The following is a 21,559-nucleotide window of genomic DNA, read 5'->3' as shown; positions in this document are numbered from 1 at the left end:
GGGCAGGCGAGTTTAAAAACGATAGAATTTGTACTCAGAGAGTTTAACTGTCTAATATATATATATATATATATATATATATATATATATATATCTTCAATAAGAATAGAAAAGAATAGAAGAAAAGAACATAAAAATTCTCTATATTTCGTCTTAAGACATTTTCAAGAGATATACAGTAGGTAAATAAGCAAATATATCAACAAAAAATAATAAACAAAAGAAACATCATATGTTAATAAAACTAATTTTGAATTACGTACAAAGAGTAAATAATTTTGCTTATTACAAGGAATATAAAGTTATAAATTAAAATTGTAGTTAAATGTGTAATGTTATAAATTAAAATTGTAACGTGTAATTTATACATACTGCTATCCGTATCTTAAATTTAGACCATCCGGATGTTTAGTTTGTAGCATATATATATATATATATATATATATATATATATATATATATATATATATATATATAACACAGTTAAACTCTCTGAGTACAGACAGTTAAACTCTCTGAGTACAAATTCTATCGTGGCCAAGATATTCTATCTATAGATGGTATATATATATATATATATATATATATATATATATATATATATAAGCTGCCATAGTTAAGTCAATATTTTAGGTTGATGAGACAGTTTAACTAATAAAGAGTCTGGCGCTTCTCGATATACCGGTACCCTACCATGTACCTTTCTCTTGAGAGCCTCACATTGTGGGCTTTGAAGATATAGTTAGTATTATTTTCAAACAAAGTAACATATTAGCTTATATTTATACTGTAATGCTAAATGATATAAAGATATACAATTCCTAAGGTTATGCTATCTAAACATGAAACTTAGTCATACAAAAATCCATTTAATTTCAATTTAACAAAACTTTTGAACACAGAAATACAATTGCTGTGTTTATTAAACATGTGTTAACACTTAATCCACTTAACTGATAATGTTGCAGTCACTCTGGGCTTGTTTCATACATTTCATACTAAGTTTTAAAAAGGTATAAGGAGGTTGCATCCAGACATGAGAATGAGCAGAATGATACTACAGTCATTCCTCCAGAGTGGCATCGGACCTTCTCTCACTAAATAGATCAATGCCTTCTCAGGTTATAGGTCTGATCACGGGACATAGTCACCTGAGGAAGCAACTTCACAGAGTCGGCATCCTTCAGGAGGATCCGCTCTGTAGAATGTGTAATGAGTAGGATGAAACTGCCGAACACTTGATCTTTGATTGCTCTTCAATAGCAAGGGAGCGGGATGCCATCTTTGGTAGTTTGGACAAGGGCGGTGAATTTCCCCAGGAGGAACTGATAGGTTGTTTTCGACGGCGTGTGGAACTGCTGAAATCATGGACTGACAGACCTCATGTTGTCCTTTCGGGGTGCGCAAAAAGCCCTTGAGGCTTAATTGCATGGCAGTAGGCCACGCCATAGAAGAAGAAGAAGAAGTTTTAAAAATCTAATTCAGTGCTATTCTGATTAAATAATTTGAGTTTTATTCCTTCAATATTTTTAAATGAAATTTTTAGGCCTAAAATAAGGATTGTTGAAATAAAATACTTTTAAATTAATCTTAAGATCTTCTAATGCATTTTTAGCAATTGGTAATACCACATCTTAATTTTTTATAGGCTGAAATATAAGATTTCAGTTTATTTAATTAAGAATCTCAATTTGTTTGATTGTAATGCATACTCCACAAGTGGTCTAAAACACCCTGTAGGCTCTACTCAATCAGGTAACCTACTTTGATTTATTATTTGTAAAGATTAATTGAACAAATTTATTTCATTTGAATAATATTAGCATGTAGGTAATATATTAAAATAGTAATATATTTGGCCTATTGGTAACTAACTATTCAATAAAATTATAAACCAGTCCATTCATTATTTACCCTTGTGTCAATGTAACTGTATACATTAGTTTTTAATCAACTATGAGATGTAAATTTAGTAAATGTAGTTAACTTGCTCATAGTAGATAATTCCTTCTATATTTCCTTTGTTCACACGCAATACACAACACACAAGGTATGGTTATGATTTTATTAAACAAGGGAATATAATAAGCAATACAATTTTAAGTATGTGGCAGAACGCCATCAATCAGCAGTGATGTGATCTGTGGAATATACACATAAACTGCATGTGATGTGAGTGAGGGATGTGCACATGTGAGAGTCAGGTAAGGCTGGTCTGACACTCACCACTAGGATGACTCATCTCCGGCCACCGCCAACTTATTCTAAGTGCACAATTTTCTTGGCTTCACATCGCGTTTACCTATGCTACATCTTTTGGTCTCATGGAGTTGAAACAGACCATTAGGTTAATGTTTTCACTACATAAAAAATAAACTCATAAGTAAACAAATCTTAAAGTGCTTTTCTTATTGTTAGATTTGAAACTGAAAAATTTAAAATTGCTAAATTTTTTTGCCATACGTTTAAACTATTCATGCAATAAACAGTCTCTAGGTTATAATTTCCTCAAAATTTTCTTCAGGAAAGCTAAATTAAATCCCTAGGTTTGATACCTATTATTTTAGATTACTTATCCGAGAAAATACTCACTGATTTAACATAAAACTTGATATAAGATATTGGCTGCACAAAACCAGACTCACTTTTAGTCAATTGCAGTAGTGTAAACCTCTACCCCTACCCAAACCCATATATTGTAATTGGTTTGAATCTGTCACTCCTACCATTTATAATAAAAGTTTACTAAGTTATTAACTAAGATAATGACTACTTGTCATTATTTTTTACACATACATATGACAGTTGATATTTGTTAATGCAAATAAAAAATACTGGAACACTGCATGGTATGTTGCATTCTCTGCTTCAATCAGATGTCAAAAGTTGGAGTTCTTTTCCAAAAATTATTATTGAAGAAATCAAGTAATCATTATGAATGATCGAATGGTACGGAAATGGGATAGGGCCTTTAAAGATAGCACATACATTCATGATGAAGAACAAAGTAGGCGACTTTCAGTCATAACCGATTACTTGATTAAAAAAGTGCACTTTAGATTAAAATTGAACAGACGATTCACAATTTCGTCCCTAATATCTGAAGAGCTTCCAGCTGTCTAAAGAAGTGTTTTTTATGAAATTGTTGTTTTTGAATGTTTAAATTATCCTGTTCACGCTGGATGCCAAAAATGTTGACTGAAGAGCACAAAACTAAAGTATTAACCATTGAGTTTTGAGCGATACAGTAACGGAAGGATGATGTTTTTAAGCTTTACTGTCACAGGGGACGAAACATGAGTAGCCTACGTTACAACGGAAACGAAGAAACAATCAATGGAATGGGGGCATGTATCATCCTTGAGGAAAGTGAAATTCAAACAAACAATTTCTGTTCAGAAAATCATGTGCACTGTGTTTTGGGACAGAAAGTATGTGTTGCTGGTTAACTTATCCAGCGCACTGGTGAGACATTACAAAAACTGTGTAGCGAAATTGAAAACAAGCGTTGTATGCTGAATGCGGGTGTCATTTTGTTCCACAATGATGCCTACCCACATACAGCAAATTGAATTTAAAGTGATCCACCTTATCACTTTTTTGGCTGAGATCAACTGGACCACTCTCCATACAGTCGAGATCTAGTGCTCGTTCACTTGTTTCCATTTGTTTCTGCACTTGAAGATGCAACTGGCGGGGCAGTGCCATACCGATGATGACGAAATAAAAAAAAACCATGATGCAATGGTTATCTAATCAGGCGGCAACCTTCTTTTATAATGAAATTTTTTAACTGGTCGCTAAGTGCCCTAAATTAAATGGAAATTATGTAGAAAAGTAGAGTAAAGTATGGTCTTTCAAGTAAATAAATTATTTTTTGAAAATATTAATTTACTTGTGTTTTATTTCAAAATAGTATTTACTTTTAAAACAAGCCTCGTTACTTTCATTCTTGTAAACTGAAAAATCCCTCTGAGACGGAAGTTGGAATTTGACTTGTGTCATGAGCTCAATCTCAACATGCCGACCTTTACTATCTATACCATATATGGTTTATTAGATTAGAACGATTTATTTGCATTATAACTGCCTGTTTTTGTAGTACAATTCATTAGGAACAAACATAATAAATTCTTTATTGGGTTTATCTTTTTAATTGTTAGTTTAGTATGCAGTAAAACCAAATAGTACACATTGACTAGATTCTACCTAAAGGCCAGTATTTGGTAGCTTAAGAGAATTTGTGGGTAGTATTTCAGTGCAGAAATATGGTAGTATTTCAGTGTAGAAATATGCCTATTATTTATTCTTATATCTAAGTATTGTACAAGGTAAATTTCATCCAAATCGTTCCTCTATATTTAGTGCAAGAAAGCATCAAACATCCAAACATATTCACAAACTTTCACATTAATAATATGAATAGTATACATTTATAGTAATGTTTTCCTTATTACAGGTAATAAAAAATGAAGGAATGGTGTATGGAGAAGTAAGAGCAAAAGAAGAACTGAAGCTTTACAATGACAAAGCGAGTTGTATAAAGTGGTTTTCTGATGAGGAACTTCACCCAGTATCTGGTATATTATTATGTTTATATTTATATGACTTTAATTGTTTACTTATTTTGTTAATACTACTAAATGTAAAAAATCTAGTACGGATTTGTTTTATGGAGTAATTTTAAAAGTAACAAATACCATTAATTCTTTATTTTGTGGGTTCTTTCGACAGTAAGATTGTCCTTCACAGACACTTCACAATAATAAACCTTACTACACTTTCACAAATTTACTAATGCAAGGGAGGGAGTAATGTGAAGGCAGAGGGAGGGGACAGGAAGTGAGAGATAATTAAAAAGAAAACTTGACAATAGAATCTGTTTTACAAATGTTCATAGCTCTTTAGGGTGGATATGGCAGGTTTTAATATACCTGTTTTTACATAGCTGTGTAATCTATATATTTTTTAAGACTTTTTAAAAACCATAATTTGTTTTCTCATTTCATTTAGAATTTAAAATATACTTAAAATGTTTGTAAACTTATCTTACATCTTGGTTTTCAGATGAAGTAAGATGTTCTATCAAAGATTTATCACAGTGGAAGAAAATGCATTTCACAGAAACTCTTACTACTGAAGACTTTACTGATGATTCAAGAAGATCTAGACTAAGTAATCCCCAGTCAAATCAAGTAATTACATCCAATGTGTTAGAGAGAAATTCTATGAATAATATTAATAATTCACCAAACATAAGTCCAGAAAAAAGGTTCACTGATGTAAAAACACAGAATAATATTATTTTTGGTAAACGAAAAAAGAACTCTTTAAAAACAGCACATTCGTCTGACTTTGATCATTCAAAATCAGCAAGTTTAAAACGTGATGTTGAACAAATAAAACAAACCCAGCAACTAAAGAAATCAGGTGGTAAAGTGTTATCGAAATCTAATGTTCATGGTGAGAGACAAATAAGCAAAAGAAATAGTTCAGCAGCTACTCGTGATGAATTTAGTAACAATTCTGGTATTAATGTGAATCCTGAACAAGAAAAAAATACCAAGTCTAAAAGCAGTAAACACGTTAAAAATAATGATCTGTCACCAGATAGTGTATCAGAGAAAAGCGTGTCTTCTGAGGGAAACATAATCACTCTTAGTAAAATAACTCTAATAAGATGTGATAGCCCAAAAATAAATGAAAACATCAAATCTGTACCAAAGAAATCTAAAAAATACAGTAGTTCCACAAATGAACAGAAAGAAACTGAAACAAATATTTCAACTTTAAAAAATAATGTAAATGAGGAAAAACAAATTTTAGAGTCAGAGAACATCGTAGAATCCAGCAATAAGTCAGTAAGAGTTAATGAAAAATCATTAAAAAACAAGGAATCTCCAATTGCAAGATTAGTGCTGTCAAAAAAGGAAAACTCAGGAAAAGATGATAGTTTAAGATCTCCTACACGTAAAAAAAATATTTCAATAGATAATGTTAACAAAATTATTGGAGATAAGAATGGTTCTTCAAAATCAGATGGTATGTCTGACAAGTCTGGTAACACACCAAACTGTGAAAAAAATAATGAGAATGTTATCGAAGAACCAAGAAAACACCAGTGTATGTCTGATGGAAGTGACGTTGAAAGTGATAATTCCAAAAGAACTAATCATGAGAATGTTAATAAGCAACTAAGAAAACGGCAGTATGCATCTGATGGAAACAAAATTGAAAGTGATGTTTCCAAAAGAAGTAAACAAAATATAAGTTCTCCGCTCAGAAAAGTCATTAAGAATACAAGAAATTTAAAGAAAAAAAGTAGTAGTTTGGAATCAAGTTTAAACTTGTCTGAAATATCAGTAACAAATAGGAAGACTCCAGCTCTAAATTCCAGTGATTCAAGTGTTTCAAACAGTGAAAGATCCTTTGATGATCCTCTCTCTGATAGAACAGGTACTCAGGTTGTCAGTGATATGCAGATCATGAAAAATGTTTCCAAAAATTACAACACATCAAGTCGTCTAACTAAAGATGATAAGAGGAAACTAACTAGGAGTTCAATGACTAAATTGAATTCACCTTTATTAGATCCTGTTGATGAGTTTGAGAAATTAAACTCAGTTTTCCTTTGTTTAAAATCAATAACAAGGAAAGTAAATTTTAAACAAGTTGAATCATTAAATGACATTTCAATGTGCAATTTGGAAGAAATTGATGTTCCTGACAAATTTGATCTGGAATGCAAGGTATGGGTTTTTAATGGCTGTTAAGTATAAAGTATTGAATATATATATATATATATATATATATATATATATATATATATATATAGAGTATAATTCTTATGCTTATTCAGCAACATGGCATAAACTATTTTTGGCATATAAAGGTAATTTAGCTGGGGAAATTGTTATTTAGATCCTATCAACAGAATTTACTGAAAACTCATTGCATTTTAAAATGGCATGCAATAATATAAACAAATTATACACAGGAAATGTTTGTTTGACGTTATGAAACATAGTTGGTTAAAATATAAATTCAAACTCCAATTTGTTAAAAAGGAAATATAGTACTTAGTACAAAATACACCAGTTATTTCATAAGTAATATTAAATGTTTGTATGTATGATATCGTACAGTTCTTGTAGTCTTTTGTATTGTGTGATATGAGGGGGTGTTTGTAAACTGGAAAAAAACTGGACTGGTCCTTGGATTGATCCTCTCTCTATATGTTAGCAAGATTTTACCATGAACTGTTTCTTGAAGGAAACAGGATTTTTCCGGACATTTGCCATCGTTCTTACCAGCCGATAAAGGCAACGCTACTGTTGTACTTGACTCAGTAGCGTATAAAGAAAAGATTGCTGAAACTTTAAATACTGGCAAATATACAGTTTTAAATAAAGACCCGACTGATTCTTTTGAACGCAAAGTAGCAAACACATTAAGAAAACAAAAATAATTTTTTTCAGATAAATTTAGATCTAAACTAACTCCTCACCACTCCAAAATCCCCGTATAGCCTTCCCAAAATCCACAAACCTACCATCCCTCTCCAGCCCATCATTAGTTCTCATGATTCACCCTGCAGGGAATTGTCTAAAGTCCTCTTGGACATCTTAACGCCACTAGTAGGAAAAACTGACTCTTTCATCAAAAATTCCAGGGATTTTGTAGAGAAGTCAAAATCCCTAAAGTTGACTGAAACTGACAAACTGGCAAGTTTTGATGTTGAAAGTCTATTTACAAATGTACCAGTTCCAGAAACTCTTGGAATTATTAAATCACGTCTCAAAGAAGACCAAACATTAAAGGATAGAACTAAACTTCCCATGCTAGTAATTATGGAACTGTTAGAACTATGCACTCAATGCAATTATTTTGAGTTAGAGGGTAAAATTTACCGTCAAGATGAGGGGATGGCAATGGGCTCTCCACTGTCTCCTATTTTCGCCAATATCTTTATGGAGGAATTTGAGCGAAAAGCTTTGGCTTCAGCTCAGTTCAAACCGAAGATTTGGTGGAGGTATGTGGATGATACCTTTGTTATTTTTTCTCATGGAGACATTGAATTAAATCATTTTTTGAATCACATTAATAGTATTTCTCCTTCCATCCGCAAAGAGCTTGTGCTCAGATAAAGATGGATTAAAAGAGGAATTTAAGAAAGTTGAATCGGATCTCAGAAGCAATGGATACCCTCAATTAATAATAATTAAGTGCAAAAGAACCAGAAGAATCATTCCTGAGTCAGAAAAACAGAATTGTGATAAATTTGCGTTTATGTCAATCCTTTATGTGCCGGGATTATAGGAGAAAATTAGAAGAGTAGGTAGAAAGTACAACATTAGAACCGCGTTTAAAACACACAGCACTCTTAGACAAAGTCTCGTAAAAACAAAACCAAAAAATGGCACACAGGATTCCAAAAACTGTGTTTACAGTATAAAATGTAGTTGCAATAGGGAATACATAGGCGAGACAAAAAGACCATTAAACATAAGGATCAAAGAGCACAAAGAAAACACGAGCTCTCAATGACAGAAAAGTCAAAAATTGCACACCATTGTTGGTCCGAAGACCATCATATGAATTGGGATGAAGCCAACATAATACATCGGGAACCACATTTCTTCAAAATGAAATTAATTGAGGCAACATACATTAAATTGGCAGACCAACCAATCAGTCAACCATCAGTTGAGATTAGGCCGCTTTGTTTGCCAATTCTAAAAAATGAACTAAAGAGAAAACCAAACATAATACATCGGGAACCACATTTCTTCAAAAGGAAATTAATTGAGGCAACATACATTAAATTGGCAGACCAACCAATCACTCAACCATCAGTTGAGATTAGGCCGCTTTGTTTGCCAATTCTAAAAAATGAACTAAAGAGAAAACCAAAAGTATCAAACGGACCAGATATTTGTAATAAACCAATGCGGAGTCACAATATGGTTTTAAGAAGTTCATCTCGCATGAACCAATAATAACGAAATGGCCCATTCCTGTCCCCCTTCCTTTTTATTTCCGCCATCTTGTTTTGGTCTGCCGTGATGATTACCATTGGCTAGCGCCCTCTGGTCAGTCGTAGGTGGTCAGTAGACGAATGAAGACGTATTGTGATTCCTGACCTAGGCGTGCCACAACGCTTTGGTAAGATTTGTTTATTTTAACCTAGTTTGTAATTATGTATTAGGTTAGTTCTTTACCTGAAGAAGAGATCAGATTGCAGATCTCGAAACATAGTGTTACTGATTTCTTGTTTCACTGAACGATGGCAAATGTTCGGAAAAAATCCTGTTTCCTTCACAATCCTTCCATCGTCAAAAATAACCTTCAAACGAAGAACTGTTTCTTGGTATACAGTAATACAGGACATTGCAGTGGCCACTCAGATTGCTATGCAGAGTGATACTGTTCCTTCAGTACCAAATGTTTCTTGCTTTGAGAGTAGATGATCGTGGTTTATGCAAACAGAGTTTTGTTATAGCCTGGGAATAAGCTAGGTACAATACATCTCTCTTCCAGTTACTCAGACATGTTCTATTAGTTGTATAAGGGTCATTATATATATATATAGAAGCTTAAAATCCTGGATAAGCCTTGCACCATTTTAATCCTGTTTAAAATTCAAACAATAATAATAGTTATTACTATGAATATTGTTCTAAAATTTAGTGTTTTAAAGTAAGTTTATTATGGAATACAAATTAAATAAAATTAAATTAAATTATTCTTTCAATGGGTAACGTTCTTTCATCGTTCTATTAGTCTTTCATCCTCAACAAACTAAACAAAGAATATTGGTTCTATAAAGGGACTCTCCCTTTCTCTTCCTTGGCTAGTTTATAAACAGTCTCCCAATCAGCCAGTTTGTTATGTTGTCTATTTTTAATGAATCTGAATTTGGAGCCATCTAGCCTTGTATTTGCAGAATTTTTGTGCTTTTATTTTTTATCTTTAAATTATAATTTTTGTTTATGTAATATTTTATTATTTCTGTAACGTTTATATAAACAGTTCAGTAAATTTTGTATGATAAAGTACAAAAATTCAAACATTGATAAAAAAATTCACATTTATAGTACCTATTAATAAATTATAATATTAGGATTATACAAGTATCATCTGCATGTTAAGGTGCTTATATTGATATAAATATTCTTAGCCAGAGTGTATTTAAAATATCAAATATGTTACTGCTGTATTCTTAATTTTAAACACAAGTTGTTTATTTACTTAGCCTGAAAAAAAAAAAAAACAGCTTATTAAACGGAAACCTAAACATATATTTATCTATATTAATGTAATGCAAAATCCATGCTGATTTATGGAATCACATTGAATATCTAATATTTAAAATAAATAAATAGGTACAGATTATAATTTTGTACAGTTATTGTGATAGCTAATAAATAGACATGTGAACAAGCTTTTCTGAGACTGTATTTATTAACGGAAAAGCAGTTGTCACAACTATGATTGGGAACATGTTGTGTAGCGTATATTATCCATTTTCATATTAAATTTGTTTGAACTTGTAACATAGCTGTCAAATGATATAAATATGTTTTGTTATTAAAAACAAACCAGTATATTAATATTTAAATTATCAATGAGACATCCAAGACGATATAAAATATTTTTGATTAGTAAGCTCCGAGTGAATGTTCAGTACAATTTATTACTAAATTGTTAACTATTAAATATTATCTGGTTTGTCTAAAGTAAAAATCACAGTTCTAAATAAAATTAATGGATTTACTTTACACTGGCAAATTAATAAGTTCAAAGTTTCAGAATTTTCATCACTCTATTTTCCACAAATAATTGACAAACCGTTTAGTAATTTTAAAAGGTCCTTTGGCAAGAAATCAAAATATTAATCAAATATATCAAATTAAAAATCAGAGCTCTCTTCTGAAATAAAATAATAAAGTTTTCAAATAAAAATCAAATACCACTTGGAAATAACTAAAATAAAAATGTTCACTTCTAAGTTCACTCAAAATTCAAAAATAAAACTTTATACTTCTCTTTCCACTAGTTGAACCTTAACTTTCAAGTCTTTGCAATTCAGATTACAACTCTCTCAAACAATTATTAAAGTTCAATTAATTACCAATTAATAATTCACAATAAAACAGTCCAATTAAATATTAATAAACAGTTATTAACAAAGTTCAATTTTAATTCACTTTTCTTGCAAGTTTGAACCAAATGTATCTTGTTTGATTCTATTGTGCACTAATGTTCATCGAGAATCAGTTATTCAGATTGCTATGTAGTCTCTATGAATTTAGTTTTTTCCTATAAAAAAGACAACAAAACTAATTTAATATCAGATCTGGAAGACTATTTCAATATAACGTACAATAAATTTGGTGCTTACCTCAAAATCCCTCGCGGAAAAAAATTTAGAAACACGGCACACTGTAATCAACTTAATTCGCGAAAATTACCAAAAGAAGGGTGAAAATTATGAGCTGGCGGTTATATACTTCCCCTTCCCACCAATTCTGATGGAGATCCGCGGTGTTCTCTCATTGGCCCAGCCGTATCCAACTAGGAGAACAATAGTCTTGTGAGATCTAACGTAACTGCAGAACAAGACAAGTTCTGATAAATTCAAGGCAGTGAACCGCCTTCCTAATAATTTAAAATTACCAGCAGTAACTTGCCAAAGGATTACATATTCGTTTTTATCCTAACTTCTCACAATCTAATTTAAAATTAAATCCCAAAATTTCTTTCCCAAAATTTTAATTTAATTTTAGTTTTAATTAAAAATTTAGCCAATCTAGCTTTAAAAACACTACACAGAGATAAATAATAAATAAATAATGTTGATTGTTATTTTATAAACTGCATTGACAAAGTCATATATACACCTAAGTGGCAAAGTGAAACAATATTTCTCTAATCCCTCACTCCTATACTTGTATTTGTGATTTTATAGTAAAAAAAGATATATACACTTCTCAATGAAAAGACTTTACACGATTAAATTAAAAATAGTGAACTAGAGTATAGATTTAGAAATCTAGAAATTCATATCATCAATACTAAAACACTCTTAAAAGTTCATAAAATGTGTTTTTTAACAACCAATTGTGTAGCTCGGTTTCAAAAATATTTATAGAATACTTATTAACTACATTTATTTATTTGTTGTGTATTTTTTTGAAAAGGTGAAATACAGGGTGACCACCGGGAACCGGACATTTTTTAAATAAACATAAACCATTTATTTTTTAACATAAAACTTATTTTATTAAATAGAAATGTTTGTACTTACATGCCATTTAAGAACAATGTTACTTATGGAATATAACGTCAAATAGATGGTGTCCATTTTCTTGAATGAAGGTTTTTAACCTTTTAAGAAAATCCGCATATACACGTTTGAGAAGCTCTTAATCAATTGCTGCCACTTCGGTCTTGATTGCATCCTTTAGCTCTGCCAAGGTGCGAGGTTTGTTGTTGTAGACTCGTGATTTGAGGTACCCCAACAAAAAAAGTCACAAGTCGTCAAGTCTGGTGACCTTGGGGGCCACTGGATGTCGCCAAAACGGGAAATGACCCTTCCTGGAAACATCTGACGGACCACAGCCATTGACAAGCGAGCAGTATGCGGTGTGACACCATCTTGTTGAAAATAAACGTGTTCATTTCTGTCTAGACCTCGTCTTCTCAGTTGTGGACGTAAGAAAGTGTTCAGCTAGTGAGTGTAACGTTCGGAATTGACTGTTACTGAGGCTCCATTTTCACCTTCAAAAAAATATAGACCAATAATTCCAAAAGTGGCAACCGCACACCACACAGTTACACGTTCTGAATGGAGAGGTTTTTTGTGAATTATGCGAGGATTCTCGGTTGCCCAGTAACGTAGATTTTGCTTGTTAACTTCTCCATTTAAATTAAAATGTGCCTCATCACTCATAATGATTATTGTGCTGTCATTATTTTCGAGCAACACTTGCATGTGAACGGCGAAGTCCTCTCGCTGAGCGTAATCTCTTTCCTTTAGCTTCTGAACAACACACATTTTATAGGGATGAAATTTTAAATCACTTTGCAAAATTTTCCACACTGATTCACGCTTTAACCTTAGTTCACTTGCATGTCTTCTTGCTGAACGACTTGGGCTCCGAATGAGGGCTAGTCTCACCCTCTCGACATTTTCCGGTGTCTTTATGGTCTTCCTTGGGCCAGGAGAATTTTTCTTTAAAATAACTCCTGTCGTTCTCAGATTTTGAACCCACCTGAGAATAGTATTGCGAGTAGGAACCGTACCATGGCGTCCAAGGTTGAAATGAGTGCGAAAAAGCCGTTGTACCGTTGTAACAGACTCGCCATTTTGCACATACGCGTCGTATGCAAACATGCGATGCTCCACTGTCCACTGCTCCATGGCTACTGAAATGGCATTGTATAGCGAGGTCATTCACCACACTCTCCCCCCTCTCCCATCTTGGCTGAGCGTGTACTAGCAATTCCAAAAACGTCCGGTTCCCGGTGGTCACCCTGTATGACTATGTTGGGTTTTGCTTAGCCTACAATGCTGTGTTACAATATTATTTTTATTTCTGGTATTATGAAGATTTCTACTGAAAATTATGGAATATATTTCATAATGTATAGTACTGAGTCAAATATATATTTATAATTATATATATATATATATATATATATATATATATATATATATATATAATTATTCAAATTTCCTTCTTTTGTAGAATTAAAATTGCATTGATTTTAGTGCTGGTTCCCCATATAACTAAACCGTACCTAATTATAGATTGAAAGAATGCATAGTATGCAGATTTTACATAGCTTTCAGGCACATATTTCATTATTTGTCTTAGTAAAAAAATTACACAAGATAGTCTTTTGGAGATATATTCAATGTGAGAATGCCATGTTAAATTATTATCAATATATATATATATATATATATATATATATATAAATTTCACACAAGAAAAAAGATCATTTGATCACATTGAGGGCTTCGCCAGTTTCATTTATGAGGTCTTTAAAGCTGCAAAGTGTGTATGACAATTTAATAAAGTGGTATCATCTACGTATAACAGAGATTCAGCACTAGAAAGCTCATTAATATATATTAAGAATAAAAGGGGCCCAAGACCAAACCGTGGGGTACCCCACTCTCGACCACTAACTCATTGGACCAGCTTCCATTACTAAAAACTTTTTGCCTCCAATTAATTAAATATTCTTTAAAAAACAGCAGAAGTATTAGTAATACCATAATAGTTTAATTTGAAAATTAGTTCATGTTAAACGCAGTCAAACCCCCTGCTCAAGTCATAGAGAGTGGCTTTATTCTCAAAAGCATCTAAGACTTCTCTTATCAATGCATGAACAGTGTCAATGGTGCATTTATTTTCTTCTAAAACCAAACTGTGATGAATTTAGATAGTTGTTATTATCTAGATAGGAAACAAGCTGATCATGTGCTAAAATGTCTATAATTTTCGATACTACTGGTACAATAGATATAGGGGATAGCTTTCAGCTAGGTCTCTAGACCCTTTCTTAAAAATTGGACACAATTTTGATAGCTAATTCCTCTGGAAAACCCCCTTCATTTAAATATTTATTAATATATACAGTCAAAGGATTCTGAAATTTTTGATAGATTTTCTTAAACAGATTATTGTATATATTAAAAGTATCTTCACTTTCAGAGTTGTTGTCTTTTAACAGCTCTAGTGATATCCTCAATTGGGACTTCTGTAAAAGTAAAAAAATTTCTTTCAATATGGTGATTCATAATTAAGCTCATACTAGCAATCTTAGGGTTTTTAATATAATCCTTTATTTGCCTAACTGAACTGATAAACAAATTGTTAAACTAATCTGGAGTGATATTTATGTCTGGTTGAGATGGTGAGTTGTTTATATTTTCTTTTATTAAGTTCCAAGCCATCTTGCATTTATTATTACTATTTTTTTTTTATTTTTGCAGCATTATGTGCTAATTTTGCATCTTCTATGAACTTTTTATAAGTTATTTTGGAATCAGCATAGTGTGTTTTGTAAATCTATCACAAGTAGAGTTTTTTTATTAATTTTTGTTGATAAAAAAGTCTCTCTTTCATTTGCACCAGTTCCCTTGAGTACCGTTCATTATTACTCATTGTGGAAAGTCATGTTTTAATATATAAAAAATTCTAATTTATCAACTATGACCAAAAGAAAGACTTGAAAAAACGTTTGTGCACACAAACTTTTATATTATTGAGTAAGATACTCCAATCACGAGACAACAAGCTATTGATCAGATCATCAGTAGATGACTGTGGGAAACTAATTACAAAGGGCTTAAATTCTTGTTTATTTGTGTCTAAATTTTGGAAAGTTTTTGGGATTGTATAATTGTGTATGTTTAAGATAAGATTGTTATGGTCTGTGAAAGAAAAATATTACATGAAGTAAATTGGTCTGAACAATTTAAAAAGATATCAAGACAATGATTTCCCTGTGTAGGTTTATCATTAATACAGAAGTAGTTATGTTGCCTTAAAATGTTTAAAAATTCCCTTGTCTTTCTTGTAAGAGAGCTTGTTTTCCTGATAGCTTTTGAATATCATGGAAGGAGACTGAACACGTGCACTGGTTGTTGTGGCACACCCTCATAACTACCCCCTCATGCCTCAGCACACCTCATCCATGTGGATGATTTATCTTTGGTATAACAAATGTAATCAAATTTATTACATTTAATTACTTAGTAAGCTCAACACATGATCAGATTGTACTCTGTATTGTTTATACTGTATTTTTATTATTAACTAGATCTTGTCATATGGTACCTTATGCTGTGATTCTATTTTATTATTGCTTAGGCACCTGCTTTTATTATTACTTATTATACCTATGTGAAAGTTTATCAGAAGACCGGTGAGTAACTAAATTTCTTTCAGATGGTCTGAAGTATAACCTCCTGATAGTTACAATTGTTTATAACTATAAAATTATCACATAGTACTGCTCAGACTATATTTTTGTATTTGTGAATATACATATTTCACTCATACACTTTAAAATTGCAGGTAATATCAGAATTCACTTTAATAGAGGATAATATTCAAGTAATCAGAGTACAAGATGGATCACTGTCTAAAAAAACTCTAATTATTCCTGAGTGTTCATCTTGGGAAGGTGTCATCGAGATGATATTAAACAACCCTACTGTTAAGGAGAATTCACCATTTGTTGACATCATAATATTCGACTGTCACCGGATGGACAAAAGTATAGTAAGTACACAGTACAATTAAGTAGTCATTCTCAAATTAATTTCAGGCTTTGGCTCATTTCTGTATGTTATGGTCGCTCCAAAAGTTTTGATAGTTGTGATAAATAATGCTGTAGTATTAGGAATACATACTAAATATTGGGCATGTAATCCACACAATGTCATTGTTCTAATATCCTTGAAGTTGGTAAAGATCAGTGAGAGAAATCACCGTTTCCCCAAATAGATCTAACAAGACATCATGGAGAGCTCTTGCGTGGATGGTAAGATGAGTGAACATTCCTGAGTCAGTGACAGTTATTATAAGAAATCCCAATTCTGGCAAAGTCTCACTTGATGTAAGTAAAAATAATTAACAATATAAATTATTAATTTGGAAAACACAAGTATAAAGTGTGTACATAACCCAGTGTGGGTCACCCATTGCAGTTATTGTTTGTCGGTTATCACTCGCTGTCAGCTGCTTGTTAAGTTGCTTGTGTATGTGATATTTCTATAGTGTGTTTATGGTAAAAACTGTATATTGACGAAAGTTTCAAATAAACTTTTGGCTGGCATAAGATAGGTTAGATTATAAGTTGGCCTGTGAACATTTATCTTTTTTATTTACAACAAAAATGAGTCATTGTAACCTTGTTGATGACAATGATATATTAGAAGGTCTAAATCAAACATATACAACTGCCGATATATGTTTTATCAGCAGTAGTTTGGCATTAGATGTAGCGTGGCTGATAAATGTGAGAGTAAGCAGCAGAGACCAGCACAAGAGACCCTGACTTTGTTGTGGTAATCAATGTATCGATGTTCATGTTCATGTTCAAGATCTCTCCTGTGAGGACAATGATTTTGCTGTGGATGTAAGTGAACCCATCCATCCATTTGCAAGATCTTTTCTCTGTCAATGTTCAAGATCCTGTCTTAGTGGACAATAATCTAACCCTGATGAGGATGAGTCTCTTACTGACAATGAAACTTTTGAACCGTGGGTGCAAGTCCAGATGATAACTTTCCTCTTGGCCCTACATTGTACAATGAACTTCCTGACTCAAAGCACATGCTCCCTCCACAGTCTGGCCCTCTATCTTATTTTTATACGAGGGCTGTTTTTTTTCAAGTTCCGTTTGTTTCTCCAAATAACCAGCGTAGTGGCGGGAGGCGGGGCTGCGTGTTGTGCAATTGCGCCGCTCCCCCACTACAACCAACGCCGTTGCCGGCTCCAATCCATCAGTCGTAGCCGAGCTACGGGCGAGTAAAGATGGCCGCTACGATCAATTCTCCCGCCAGTTGTGAGTTGCGAAGTGTGATTCGTTTCCTTCAAGCTGAAGGATGTAGTGCTGCTGAAATCCATCGCAGAATGAGTGTTGTGTATGGTGAACACTGTATGAGTGATAGCGCGATAAGAAAATGGTGTAGGCTATTTGCTGAAGGTCGAACAGACGTCCATGACGAAGGCGGTCAAGGACGCAAGTCGGTCGCTACTGCAAGTTTGGTTGAACGAGTTGACCAAGCGATCCGGGAGAAACGGAGGTTTACAATTGATGAACTTTCTACCGAATTTCCAGCCATTTCAAGGTCTTCCTTGTACAAGATTGTGACCACCGAGCTAGGGTACCGAAAATTGTGTGCCCGTTGGGTACCCAAAATGTTGAGTGAGGATCACAAAACGAAGCGAATGGCGTCAGCCCTAACTTTTCTGACGCGATATGACAACGAGAAAGACAGTTTTTTAAAGTCTATTGTTACTGGGGATGAAACTTGGGTCCTGTATGAAAATCCAGAAACCAAGGAACAATCAAAGCAATGGATGCACACTCACTCCCCTAGCAAGCCCAAAAAATTCAAGCAGACTTTGACCAAAAGGAAAACAATGGCTACAGTGTTTTGGGACCAAAAAGGTGTGCTTCTGGTTGAGTTCATGCAACAGGGAACAACGATAACAAAGGAATCATACTGTGAGACTCTACATCGCCTCCGGAGAGCAATACAAAACAAACGGAGAGGAATGCTGTCATCCGGCGTGGTCCTGATCCACGATAATGCACGACCGCATAGTGCCAATGTCACAAAACAACTTCTGCAAAAGTTCAAATGGGAAGTTTTCGACCATCCGCCGTATAGTCCTGACTTGGCGCCCAGTGACTATCACCTCTTTCGAGAAATGAAGGCGTGGTTAGGTGGACGACGCTTCGCTGACAACGAAGAGCTTCAAGCAACTGTAAGGGTCTACCTGAGCTCACTGGCGGCAGACTTCTTCGAGGAGGGTATAGGAAAGCTTGTCTCTCGCTACGACAAGTGCCTCAACATTTTTGGTGACTACGTAGAAAAATAAGTAAGAAATTACGAATCTTTTGGTAATAAAATCATCTTTTTATCTCAATGTGTTTATTATTTATGGCCTATCGGAACTTGAAAAAAAAACAGCCCTCGTAAATGTAGTTTTTAGTTTGGCCCGAGAAACTAATAGATACGCAAATCAGATACACTTTTTATTTAGATACTACTACAAAGCCCAGGAACAAGTTTCTGTTGATGTCTTTAATAGTTACAAAATCAAGAACAATTCTGCAGTAGTACTTGCAATATAAAAAGCATCATAGATAGGTTTAAAACCATAAATACTGTTGTGACTTATTTGTCAATTATTGTGTAGGATTTACAAAGATTCCCATCAGGATGGTCCCAGAGAAAAGAGAAAGATGAAGGAATTTGGGTACGGGTTATATATAAAGTATATGCATATATAAACTTTATCATTGGTGTATATTTAAAGGCAACCTTGGGGGTCTCCATCTCTTTACAGAATTGTTCATACATTAACCAATCTGTTAAAATAACCACGCCTCAGGAACATTATAGGTCACTCTTCTGTACATTTCTCAGAGCAGATGTCTTAGTTTTAGCTGCTAGTTTTGTATGGTTTTAAAAGGAAGATTCTTTCGTTTTGATATTTTACAGTGAAAACTGAAATTTGTACAAGTTAAAGCATTAATAATTTAAGAAAAAAAGCATAGTGGAAGTAAACAAGTTTCTCTCAGCTGCTGGTTGACTAAGACTAAGTTTATTATATTTCAGAATGAACAAAAACACACTGTTAAATCTGGGGAAAATCTTAACATTTCATAAATAACAATTTTCAATTATCACAAATAATGTAAAAGAAAAACCTGTCATTTCAAAGTTAATAGGTCTACTGATTGATGACGATTAACTTATAACACATCTTTTACTAACATAATAATATAAAGTTCATTGTTATTCAAGTATTAATTCAAAATTAATAAATGTTACTAAAATTTGGCACAAATTACTTTTAAAATGTAGGAAATAATATTTTTACATTATCAAAAATGTCTAGAAAAAAAAGTATTTGCAGGGGATGTTATCTAGGTCACCGTTGTTTTACTGATTTTTGCATAAAAAATAAAATTAATCAAATTGTTTCAACCTTTAAATGAGAGGTTGCAGGAAAATAAGTTTTAGCATTTTCTTAATCGTACAATGAGCTATAGTGACATTTTAATAAAAATAGTTTCTCAATCTCTTATATTGAACAAAAAAGTTCAAGTAAAACAAATTAAAATTCTCTTAATTTACAAGTACATACATTTACATGCTTAGGCACACAATCACAGACATTTGTATTCTTATAGGCATGAAATTATTTCAGTAAACTGTTTTTATAGAATGAGAGGGCCTTAAAGGCAGTTTATAAAGAAAATACAAAAAAAAAAAAACTATTGATACATTTAAACTGTTCCAAATTAGTAGTTTTTCCTACACTTTTGTAATACATTCTTCAGTATCCATACTAAACAAAATAAAATACTAAACAAACAAATAAACGGCAACAAATCACCATGATCAGATAGTGCTTCAAAATTCAATATGTTTTACTATCATTAAAAACAATAACATAAGTGATAAAAAAAGGTAATCTAAATTAAATTACATAAAAATATTGTGCACAATCAAAATAAGTACAATAAAATAAAAACAGTGAAACATAACATTTAACATTAAACTAGTAAAATCTGTTACAATCTAAAGTTATATATGGAATAAAATGTGTTTTTTTACCATTACTAACTTTAATTGATTCAGATTAACAGTCCAAGATCCTTGAAGAAGTTTATGTAATAGCTTTATTTTTATACAAATGTGGCCTTTTTGTTTCCTTTAATCTAAAAGATAGGTGTTGAAATAAATGATAAAACTATAAAATTGTTTACATTGTTATATGGATAAATTAATACAAGATCTTAATTTTCTCATTAAATAGGTTACTCTAGAGATCTATTACACAAACTATTGATATGTGACTCCCGACTAAATGTGCAATCTAAATGCCTACCTCGTAATTTCACAGATTTACTATTTAAACAATTTTACAATTCAAATAAATATTTCTTCAGCTTTTATATTACTTACCATTAATCAATTTAATTTAAACAATTCCACAACTACTTTAATTGAACAATTTTTCTACAATTAGATACATTTCATTATGGTTAAGCAGAATGGTGTCTTCTGCATATAGTACAGTTAGACTAGGCATGTTGTTTGAAATCATTGACAGCAATTATAAACATAAAAGGACCCCTTCCCCAACTTGTGTTTCTAACCTGTGACAATGAACTCTCCTAGTTTGCAACTATCTACCACCAACAAACAATTAATTCATGGATGGTAGCATAGACATCAGCTTGATCAGAAAGGTTTGGTTTTATTATTCTGCTGTCAATGTTATCCATATTTAAATTCATACATAATGTTGCCTAGACATGCCTGTTCTCTAGTTTCTCTATGATTTATGATGAATCGATCAAAAGATTGTAATATAGTTATTTATAAAGGATTCAGTTTCAATCGTTCGGTTCTTTATATTAATATTAAAATCACCTGTTAATATAAGTTTCAAGTATGTTGAATTTTTCATAGGGGATTCTGATGTAATTTATCCCTTTGAACCCCAGACCAAAATATTGATGGTGAGAAAAACGTACCAAAACCATTTGACCTAAGAACGACAGAGAATCCCCGGAGCAGAAACAGCTGTATTGCATACTGTTTGTAAAAATTAATACTTTTGCTATTTTTTATGCTATTGTCTTGTATAACACACAAAAATGTCCAGAATGAAATTGTATACACAGAAAAATTTTAGTCTGAAGTATAAAAAATTCTTTAAAATATTCTATAAAATACCTTTAAAATATATGTATATAGATTTTTAGGTTAAAAAATAGATTTTAA

The 21,559-nt window shown here is 32.3% G+C and overlaps 1 protein-coding gene across 1 annotated transcript in view; it reads left to right on the top strand.

Moving 5' to 3' along the window:
• Positions 1-21,559, top strand: part of LOC124360485 — a 70,007-nt gene that overhangs the window by 21,772 nt on the left and 26,676 nt on the right. Inside the window, exons 4-6 of the mRNA XM_046814153.1 lie at positions 4,460-4,580; positions 5,068-6,749; positions 16,098-16,304. Coding sequence (XP_046670109.1) covers positions 4,460-4,580; positions 5,068-6,749; positions 16,098-16,304 — 2,010 coding nt within the window. The remainder of the gene's footprint in view (positions 1-4,459; positions 4,581-5,067; positions 6,750-16,097; positions 16,305-21,559) is intronic.

This window comes from Homalodisca vitripennis, chromosome 4, assembly GCF_021130785.1.
Source record: "Homalodisca vitripennis isolate AUS2020 chromosome 4, UT_GWSS_2.1, whole genome shotgun sequence".
Lineage (NCBI taxonomy): Eukaryota > Metazoa > Arthropoda > Insecta > Hemiptera > Cicadellidae > Homalodisca > Homalodisca vitripennis.
This window is presented reverse-complemented; position numbering and strand designations above follow the sequence as displayed.